The sequence below is a fragment of the Lepisosteus oculatus genome, chromosome 17 (genome assembly GCF_040954835.1).
Source record: "Lepisosteus oculatus isolate fLepOcu1 chromosome 17, fLepOcu1.hap2, whole genome shotgun sequence".
Classification (NCBI taxonomy): Eukaryota; Metazoa; Chordata; class Actinopteri; order Semionotiformes; family Lepisosteidae; genus Lepisosteus; species Lepisosteus oculatus.
In genome coordinates this window covers 487885-499161 of record NC_090712.1, presented here as the reverse complement: position 1 = coordinate 499161, position 11277 = coordinate 487885, and the positions used below count along the sequence as shown (strand labels likewise).

At 41.7% G+C, this 11277-nt stretch overlaps 1 protein-coding gene across 1 annotated transcript; it reads right to left on the bottom strand.

Annotated features, from left to right (window-relative positions):
- Positions 1–1708: 1708 nt before the first annotated feature.
- Positions 1709–7461, bottom strand: cfl1l (cofilin 1 (non-muscle), like). The gene is made up of 4 exons (XM_006638487.3): positions 7308–7461; positions 3614–3912; positions 2754–2830; positions 1709–2480 (listed from the first exon to the last, which is right to left on the bottom strand). Exons 1-4 carry the CDS (start codon positions 7308–7310, stop codon positions 2365–2367), a joined length of 495 nt encoding a protein of 164 aa, XP_006638550.2. The 5' UTR covers positions 7311–7461; the 3' UTR covers positions 1709–2364.
- Positions 7462–11277: the final 3816 nt, after the last annotated feature.

The window sequence follows — 11277 nt, the reverse complement described above, 5'->3', positions numbered from 1 at the left end:
TATGTTTTATGGACAGATTGAGCTTTTTGGTTGTTTCCTGTTGCCTGTGAAAAAGGTGAAGCTCTGGTTCAGTAGATACATTTCCAATGCATTATGTCAAGGGATCTATTAATTTTTGGATTGGTTTTTGTATCTGTGGCCTGTGAAGCCATTGTCAAGATGCAAGAATTATGCATTTCCAACATGGGAAATTTTTTGCAAAAGAAATTAGTTCTTTCTTCTATGAAACACAAAGTTGGTTAAAATAGTCTGACAGATTTTATGGTCTTGGCTGGCTCTCCGTCTCCAGTGAGTTAAACTCTAAAAGTGTGCCATTTACAAACTGAACCAAAGGGCAATTCTAAAGCAATTTTGCCTGGAGGAAAGATCACAAATCCCCCTCCTCACTGGACCAAAGGAGCCACTCTTTCTGTGTAATGCCTACCAGAGGAGCCCTTACATAATACTAACTACAGGGTTGTGAATAAGTGTGACCCTTGTTGTTTTCTGCACTTTCATCTGTGTAATTCTATTAAAATGATCATTTATGAGTTTTTGTTTTCAGCAAGGTACCAATCCAGTCTGTTAATCTTTGGGATGTGATAATTTATGGCTAAAGCCAACAGGACAGCAAGGTCTGGCACTTTCTATTATTTGAAGGTTATGTTACTTATAATACCTTGACTACTTATAATAGCCCTTCTATGTGTAATGAATGACCATTATGCACTGCAGTAGATGTCCTTAAGAGTGCATGATGGTGCAACACATCCAGTTCAGCATGCCATTTACCAACATTTGTAATTGATATTTGAGTGAAGGTAAAGGATTAAACCCTCTGATGTGGCCACTTAAAAATATAAATACAAGTCCTTCCATCTCCCCCGTTTACCTCCTGCAGCTAGAACTCACTCTACCGCCACTTATAGCCATTCCCACAAGCATCCTCAGAGCCCAGGATGTCGGCCAGGTCCAAGTCCAGTCCGTATCCCAGGCTGCACACACATTAAACCCTTTGGTCCTGGGGTTAGATTTCCAGCTACTGCATAAACTGAATACACTGGCACCTGCTGAAGCATGTACTACTACAACTTCTCCAGCCTCCTCCACACTTCTATGATGGGGGCATCTGAAAGTCCTCAAGCTAGTTACAGACCAGCATGAACGTAATCTGCAAACAAAATCTCCCTTTATACATTTTTAAACAATTAACCCAAGTTCACAGAGAAGGCTCTTCTGGACAAATGGGGACTGGTTGTCCCTCACACCTGCAGCTCTACACACTCATGTTCTTAAGTTTCCCCCACTAGACAGGTGCACCTCCACAACAACGTCAAGGTCTTACTTCAGTCTAGGAGTAAAAGCAAGACATTGCAGGTTATACACGTATCAACATCAAGTTGACTATTCAAGTGACTGCACTCAGTGCATCATCCTTGTTTTGGATTGCAGAATACAGTATACCTGGGAATAATGCATATTTTGTGATGTAAAGTGGAGGTTTAAAGTACAGTTGTACATTTTACTTTTATTGCAGTTTGAAATGCAGTCAATGCGAATTCTTTCTAGAACTGCACTATATGAATACCATTGCGGTTCCACTTTAATGTGGAAGACTTTGAGCCAAGTGTTCAGGTTGATACTGGCCTTAAACTAATTTGTTGATGTTTCTGAACACCCTCATCATCCTCCCCCCTGCCCACAAAAGCACATCAACTCAGCTACAGCCCAGGGTTCAGAACTTTATTAATACCGGTGACACTTCCATATCCAAACAGCACACCTTGAATTACACCTGGATCTCCAGAACAAACTACACACAGATAGAGAGATGGGCAGCTTCAGGACAAAACGGAAAAATGGGAAGACTGGAAAAGGTGTTACGAGTGAGTCGAGTAAAGGAAGCCCAAGAATAGAAGACTTCATTTCTGCATGGAAGCTGCCTCTACAAACAGCAGGTACCTAAAGGATTTAGCAGTAGCAGCAGAATGAATCCCCAAGAGGAAGGAATGTCGAAATACGCAATACCCGTGGAATTGCAAGTGCAAGAGCAGCTCTCCAGCTTTTGGGGTCAACCCCTCAATGGCAGGTTAGAACCCATCAGACCAGGCCTGCGGTCCCGGCTCCCCCTCTCCCCAAAACCATCATCCCGAGAAGATGAAGGACCGGCACCGCAGATCGGCCAAGACCAAAAATCCATTCCTTATTTAGATTTAAATTTAAGCCAGAACTAACTGGGAAGACTGGGCTGTTTAAATAAACAGCACATTGCAAGTGAAAATCCACATGTGCAATATGGGCTAGACAGACAATAATTCTCATGTTTCTATACAGAACAGCATCTTCTACACAGACTATTCTGGCCAAACAGCAGGGGACTGGGGTCTAGATGGGCTTCCCTTCCACAGACACAACCAGGCCCTTGCCTCCAAACTTCTCCACGAGCGTGGATGGATCCTTGATCTCTCCCATCTCATTGATCTGCCACTCGAACTTTATACCTACAAGAACAGGGAAACAAAAATGCCCTCAATCTCACACAGATTATGCACAAAAATGAGGAGGAATCGACCTTCTGGGTGCTAAGCAAAGATACTGTGTTACCGAAGACAAACCAAGGCTTAAATTTGCACATCAGAAAACTGTTTCTGTTCATTTTGAGTGCTACACCTATATCCATGTAGAATTAGACTAACTAAAGTTAGAGCTGGAAGGATATTACCACACCCACAGTGACTTTGTATACAGGCGTCTGCAGCCATTCTAGAACTGACCTGTCAATTTGGATCTAAGTGCATTCTTTGAGCTGGCATAGATCATCTTCCTTTTCAGAGGGGCATTCTCTGGAGCCCTAGATTAGAGAAAAAAAATTGATTATACATTTTTCATCCAAGGCATTCTAATAGGAGCATGTGAAAGGGCAACGGTGAGTCAGTGAAATATGCAGGCATGATTGCATGGATTTTATCCCAGGAAGGGCCAAAGAGCACACTCTACCCATCACCCTCCTGGGATATTGAGCCAGTTCAGTAAGGAAGGCATCTCTGCAGGTTTACATTCTAAATTCACTCTTTATGACCATGATCAGCTCCTTTGTGGCTAATCCAGACCAATAAAAGACACTTCCTTTCATCTCCATGTCTGTCTCTTTAAAGAGGTGACATTGGAACACCTGTCAATACAGAGGGAGTCCAGGAGCAGAAGTGGACAGCCTTTCACAGTTCAGAACAGGGACAAGTTTTCCCATAGACTCAGACAGCATCAGCTGGACCAGAGAAGGTCAGACACTCCTTCATACATAGTGCTGCTCTCTGTAGCTGTTTGGCCCAGCCAACGTTTGTCATTCTCCTTTACTCCAGGTTTCAGAGCGTCCAAAAAGTCACGGTGGCTGTATGTTAATGGCTAAAGGTTTGCATAAGGAAACGGGTGCATGAACCAATGGCTTTCTGAAGAGGGCAAAATTGACAGGTGTCCAAATCCGCTGGCTTTTGAATCAAAAGCCATTTCTGAATTGTATTCTGGGATGCAGAGCCGCTTGTTTGAAAGGAATGTGTTAACACTCAGGGCAGATGAGGAAGAGTGCTGCAAGATTCACCTCCACTGGCATTAAAAAGGATCCAAGAGAATCACTCACCACATGATGAAGACCAGGTCCTCCTTCTTGCTGTCCTTGGTCTCGTAGCTTGAATCGTAAAGGGCATAGCGGCAGTCCTTCTCTGGAAGCAGGCCCACCACCCTCTTGAAGATGTCCTCGCCTGGCTGCAGGTCCCGCACGTGGAGTTCACTGCCTTCATCCACAATGATCTGCTTCTCATCGTTGCTCAGGCGGAACAGGATGGCCTTCAGCCGGTCCTGCTCGGCTTCCCCAGCTTTGCGCACCTTCATGGCATTGAAGATGTTGACCACATCGTCGTGGACGGCGACCCCAGAAGCCTTGGGACAGTGGGATGAGTTAGCAGGGCAGCCAGCTGCAGTTTCTAGCTGAAAGTGAACCAAGCATGTCCACCCAGTGTCCTGAGCTTCACTTCATTAACCCCACAGTCAGTTCTGCTCACTGGAAGAGATAATCCATAAGCCGGGCCCAAATTCTTATTCTTATACTGTGTGGTTCTGCTGATCTCATGATTCAAGCTTACCAACCTACCATGATTCAACTGAAAGATTAGATTGTCTGCAAGTATTAAGGAACCCTGCCTCAGGGGATTACAAACACACACACACCAGAGGTATTTTAAGCAACCCTGTAACCATCAACCTTGCCTTGTAGGTTTGGAGTGTTTGAGCATTAACTCAGTGCTCCAGAAGAGAAGATTCAGAAAACAGACCACAGTTTTACAATAAAACAGGCCAGCGTTTTCCTTGGCTGCTTCTTCACTCATGAGTTTCACAAGCGCCAGTGCAGAACCGGTTAGGCAACTCAGTACACCTCCCCCAAGCTTCGTCTCCCTACTGTATCTCACAAGCAGCCACCAGAGGGCGTATCCACCCCCAGCACTTCCAAACCCAGCCTATGATCACATCATCCCCAGCCCTGTTATTTCAGTATTCAGAAGACTGACTGCAGGAAAACCTTAATCCACTTCGGAAAGTGAGTCGAACCGGAAGGTGAGAAAAAGCATTAATTTTGTAGTGGCGTAATCCTATGATAGGTGTCCTGCTAAGGTCTTGTTTTTCCTGGTTAAACTTCTATTTCAGATTAATCCAACATTTTGCTTTCAATAGTGACTAGCTCTCCAAAGTCAAGATCAAGATTTTCATGCAAGAGTCACCTGGGAGCTTCTGCGGCAAGTTCAGCAAATATCCCACAGAGTGAAAATGGGACCTATCTGAAGGCAGGATCTTTAGTTTGCAGACAAAGATTAACTAGATATAATGGAAAATGCCAAAGGGCACATTTTGGGAAAGCAGCTCACAGAACTAGATTTTAGAACAGGTTCAATAGATCCACTATCTTTAACAACCAAGAGAAGGGGGAGTCCACAAACTACTGTTATCACCTAAAAACCAATTTAAGATCTTCTATTGAAGATCTGAAAGAAACAGCCCTGGCACTCCCTGGACTAAAGTGTATTTAATAGACTGCACGTTGCAACATTTTTTAATTGAATTGAAAGTCCAGCCTTTAGGTAATGACTTTATTCAACTAATAAAGTGCATTGGAAAACAGATAGTACTTGGAGATATTCACTGATGAGTTACATTTAGTATCACCGCATCCCACATGAATATACATTTCCATAATCCAATTAAAGTGGGACTAAACCAAATTAGATACAGCACCCTTTTTCCTAAGTAGAAGGCTCAAAATAAAGAAATTTAAGAATGGTATAACCCACTTAATGTCAAAACCTGAAGAACTTATGGCTTGAACCTTGCCTTCACCTTAGGATAGTTTCTGAGGGCACCCTCAGCACTCCTGTCTCTTTGAAAACCACAGCTGTCCTCATGACCCCGAGTTTCATTAATTACTGCAGGAAGAAACGGAGAACCAGAGTCCTCTACAGTCTGGGGGAAAAGGAAGGATATGAACAGTCAAGGGAAAATACTTCAGAAGACTACAAGTAAGAAGCCAGATCTCAGCACCCCAAAGAACATTAGTTAGAGGTTTAAGAGACTGAAAACAAAACTTGCTCTATTATATAGAAAGTTACAGAGAAGCTTTTTACTATACACTGCAAGGGTTTGCTTGGACAGGCTGAAGAGGGCCATACTGCTCAGCACAGGTGAGAAGTCTGTGGGCCTGCTGCCCTGCAGGAGCTCCCAAGTTCAAGGTGCCACATTCAGGAACACCAGGCTAGCGGCAAAGCAGCAGCACGACGGGCTGAAGGCTGTCAACGCTGCAGGGATGAGCAACAGCATAGCCACTCCAGTCAGGGGAGCCTGTCCTCCGCACAATACTTCCAAAGACGCAACGTCTTTAACAGGAGCAGTGATCAAAACTCTTCAAAGTAACAAACGTTCTCTTCTGCCTGAGATTTTCTTCCATCTTAGAAAAAGAGCACAAGGCTAAGATTTTGTAGCACATTTCCATGAAAAGGAGGTATTGAAAGAGTTAGGTCAATGGCTGCTTTGTCTGAGAATTGGCCACAATACAACACAGGGATCTCGTGTGTTCCTCTGGAATGGGCCTGGTGCGACCTCACACCCTGTGGAAGGAGTATGGATTTGGGAGTATTTGGGAGAGGCCGAGCCCGCCGCGCTGCTCAGCCCTGTGAAGCCGCAGGGGCGCGCCCGGAGAAGCCCGCGCCCGCGCCCGCATACCTGCCTGCTGCGGACAAGTCGCTACTGGCAGAGCTCGGCCGCACCGCGCTCGCCCCTGCGCGCTTCCCACAACGCACCATCGCAGCGCTGTCCAGAACAAACACCAACCTCCAGAATTCAAAAGAGTCAATAGTCCAATCTAGACATTATCTATCTGATAGGGTCTCATTTACAGAACAGCCTCAGTCGGAACACCGCACCGTGCCCGGCTCCGCCAGACCCACTCAGGACGTTCGTGACAAATCTGTACAAACAGGAGCCTCCAGGCAGCGCATGCGGCTTAAACCCCTTCAAGTCCAGCTGTGTTACTAAAGACGGTCTGGTTTTAGCCATAGAAACTCAGAACAAGTTAAAAACCGTGAAACAAGAAAAGAGGACGCCTAGGAAAATGTAAGGGGGGGGGTTGGGAGATTCATGTTCCAATGTAGATCAAAGCGATATGAAGAAAGCGTGAAAGAACCAGTGTTGAATTCAGTTATTTCCTTCTATAATAGAAATAAAAGTGAGAAAACACACCCTTTAATCGATCTCTCTACGCAGTCAGCGGGAGAAGGTGACTATCCAGATATTTACAGCACCTGGGAAAAGGTGATTTCACCGCAGCCGCGCCTACCGGACCTCGGCGCACAACCGACAAACAAGATAACCATCCGAGGACAACTTCAGAGTCTCTGTCCACGCAAGGGGGACAGCTGATCTGATAACAATTCCTTCAAAGTTCAGAACTAATTTATTATTAAGTCAATGGCTGATGCCACTATCTAGTTTCGCTTCAAGATTTTCAGGGCAGCTAGTCGCCAAACTTTTCTCTGGTGCAGTTCCTGTATCGTGATCAGGGAGATTAAACTACCCCAGTCCGAGACCGAGGTCTCGCCGCCCTTAACCTGCGCGCTTGTTAAAAGTCAAGTACCCTGCAGGTTACAGGGCTTTTACACCTCGAGACAACTTCAATCTTAAATAAATTAATCCTAAATTATCCATAAAACGTCATAATTTTATTTCTCCCCCATACTTTTCCATTTAACATACTTTTAACTCCGCAGTTTACTCGAAATAAGCCGCCTTACCATATCGCAGTGCTGGTGAGAAGGATGTGAGAGGGCCGGAGACTGGAGGAGACAGCGGCGCTGCGGGTCTGCCTGTAGCGCAAGAGAAGTGCTGGGGACTAGGGCTCGGCTCGCAGACACCTCCTGCTTCCTGGAGCGACTTTTCCCAGCGAGTGCCTGGAGGCGTGTTTCATTTCCGGGTCTTTTAAAGCGCCGCCAAGGTGCAGCATTTTTAACAATGAATGCGGAGGGAATGGCGATAAAAGCCCCGGTGTATTTCTGAACGATTGCTGTACGATTAAGTCTTATCGACGTTTTGAAAAAAAAAACGCGTTTTTTTACATAAATGCTTTTATTTTTTCTCAATGTCTTGTAATAAAAGAAGGTCACTGACGACCAATAGGAGCAAGGATTTTAAGCAGCTCCCTTATATGGAAGGTAATGTAATTGCTAGGTGTGACCTGAGACAGGAATACCGGGCGGCCCTGTGTCTGTTTTAAGGGATTTGTGCGGTATCCAGTCGGAGCCCTTATGAAAATGAAATATATTGCAATATACCAGAAAAATATGTGGACATATCTTTCAATATAATGTAAAATATATTTAGTTCAAAAATATAATTTTAAGATGATATTTGAAAACAATTAAATATATATTTCTCATAATATATTTTAACAAACATATTTCCAAATTTATCGTGTATAAGATAAGCAATATACTGTCTCCAGGTCCAAGGCTCTGCCAGATCATGTACTTATTTTGCTTATCAATCTGGGAAAAGTTAAACACAGTCTTCCACATGAATCCACTTTATTTTGAACTCCCTGTAACTCACTATAAATAGTTCAAGTAGGTAACTGTGTCAGCATGCACAGGCTGCAAAGGAACAAGTAAAGGTTTATTCCATGCTGAAACAACATTGTGTTTAGTTTCTGTTCAGCATGGAATAAACCTTTAATTGTTCCTATAAGTACTCTAATTAGGCAGGTAAGTAGAACAATTAACACCTATTTGATTTAGAGATTCTATCACTTCATTGCATATATGTGTACATCTGTTCAGTTGTTGGCACAAAATTAAATCAAAGTAATTAAGATAAAAGAACTCAATCAATTTTTGAATTACTGAATTTTTAGAATTTAAAAACTGTCTAAAACTTTACCAAACAATTTGTATTGTCTGGAAAATTAATTTTAACACTGGAATGAGTTACTCACAATAAGATATGAAATACATGTATATTTGCATTTTTTCATAGGGTATTTTTTATTATATTTTAATATTATTTGAACGTTTCTAACAAACATTCTTTCATAATGTCTTTAGCTTAGCCCGTGTTATACAATTATGGTTGAGAATGTTGTTAATGTAGTTATACATCTGCATTTAATTAAACCAATTATCAACAAAGCAGATCATTTGTTAATTTAATAAACATCATTTGCAACAAGCAACAGAATACTTTCCTTACATCACCTGTAACTGAAAAAATACTTGTTTATCTTATACAGTTCCTAACATTGACATTACATGCAGTTAGTAATCTAGGATGTCATATAAAATGTACTTGATTGTGGTATCCAGGACAAGCACTGGACAGCACTTATACAATCACGTTGTTTTAACAAAGTAATTATTATAGATTACTTCAATTTTTGCTGTGGCCCTGTAACCAATTTTATTTTTTGCTATACATTATATCTTACACAACAACGCATAGTTCTTTTCACGCATTTCAGGTAGGATGTATTAGCTGCTGGTTTTACAAATCAGTCCTCAGCTTTAAAGTGTGGTAGATTGCCTATGTACAGGTAGCTTTCAGAAGGCAAATCCATTACAACACATCAGGTTAACTTCCACTGCCACTTTTCGACCATCAGGATTCATTTGAAAAGCTTGTATATGTTTCAATTTAACCCCTGTAAGAGGATCTCAAATTAACTGGGGAACATTTGCTTTTCTGTAAATTTTTACCAAGGTATAGCAAACAGTACTTCCACATGGAAGCAAAAAGCACTGTATACTTCCATTTTTAAGTTGCACAGTATAACTATTTAGCTTTGTTACTCTGTCATAAGCTACAGAATAGTACAGCTTTCCACCAGTAATCATCCTCTTATATCTCTTAAACATTGCACCAGACACAACATTGCATTTCTTCTTCAAAGCAAACAAATCCTCCCCATCAACTTGCAATACATTGTAGCCACCAATACCTACATATGATCATATGCATTCTACAGTTTCCCTTTTACTGATGCCAGTCATTTGATTGTAAAGTGCCTCACATAAAGGTGAAGGACTTGGCATGTACAAATGTTTCAGTTTTGGCAGTGCCCTGTGATAAGTGAATGTCTTCATTGTTTGAACTGGAACAGCCTGTGTACCATGAAACATTTTCAATATAAATCCATTTAAGGATTAAATTCAAAAGCAGAATGTGCCCAGAAAGGACCTCAGTTTTTTACACTGGATACCAAATATAAGCAAAAATGAATTTTTATGGTTACATTCTCTTTGCCATACAGCTGTTCAAATTTAGAAACAAAGTTAACAGCCACTTCATTACAATGCAGTAAATCTGCCACAGTGACCAAATGGACATCAAATGGCCCGTCAAGAGTAATTGACATATTTACAAAAGTTGTTTTTAGCAAAGGATAAGTATGTCTACAATACTGAATATACGTCAAAGGTAAATATATTTGACTAGATCAGAAGCAACACCCCCTGTTCCTTGTAGAAAAACAATACTGTCCCTTCAACCAAACTCGAGAAAATGTGTGTAATAGTCCTAATTACCAATAGTTCCTAATAGTCCTGCCCCATTTTTTCAATGTAGCGGTAGATCTTTTACTGTGATTTTGGTGTCAGCTGTGCATTAATGTAATTTGTTCCATCATTGTCCTGTTATGTCCTGCTTTTGACACGGTTGACCACTCTGTTGTGTTACACAGGCTTAAGTTTGAGGTTGGCTTATCTGGAACTGTCCTTAAGTGGGTTACTTCATATCTAACTAATTGTTTTCATTATGTTCAAATATTTAATAATTGTACTGCTTCTTCAATGTCACCAGTTCAATTTGGGGTACCACAGGGATCAGTGCTGGGACCAATATTGTTCTCTACCTGCTGCCACTAGGTAGGATAATACAAAAACATAATATTAACTTTCATTCATATGCTGATGACACTCAAATATACATTTCATTTACACCAAATGACAACTCTTCTATTATCACTTTAGTTAATTGCATTAATGAAGTAAAGACTTGGATGTGTGAAAACATTTTGTTACTCAACTCTGATAAAACTGAGGTTCTGATGTTTGGAGGCAAAAATACTGATAGGACAGCTATAACTTCAGCACTTAACTCAGAGGATTTCAAAATTTGCCTCAAAGACTCAGTACGCAACCTAGGCATCATATTAGATACAAGGCTCTCATTTAACTCTCCTGTTAAAACAGTATCTAAAACATGCTTCCTACACTTAAGAAATATTGCAAAACTAAGGCAGTTACTCTCCACTCAAGACACAGAGAAATTAATACATGCTCTTCTATATAGCAGGTTAGACTACTGCAATGCCCTACTATCAGAGAGCACCCACCACTCTTTCAACAGCTTACAGCTAATTCAGAATGCAGCAGCTAGAATTGTTACCAGGAGTAGAAAGTACAACCAGATAACCTCCATACTTAGCTCTCTTCATTGGCTTCCTGTCAGGTACAGGGCGGACTTCAAAATCCTTCTCCTTACTTACAAGGCTCTCAGAGGTAAGGCACCTGTCTATCTAATGGAACTTATTAATGTTACCATCCAAGTCGCCAGCTTAGATCACAGAATGCAGGTCTTCTTCATATTCCATGCATTAATAAAATAACAGTTGGCGGTAAAGCCTTTAGTTACAGGGCCCCTAGCTTATGGAACAGTCTCCCACCCCATATTCAGGATGTCAAGTCAATCTCAGTATTCAAATACAGACCTATT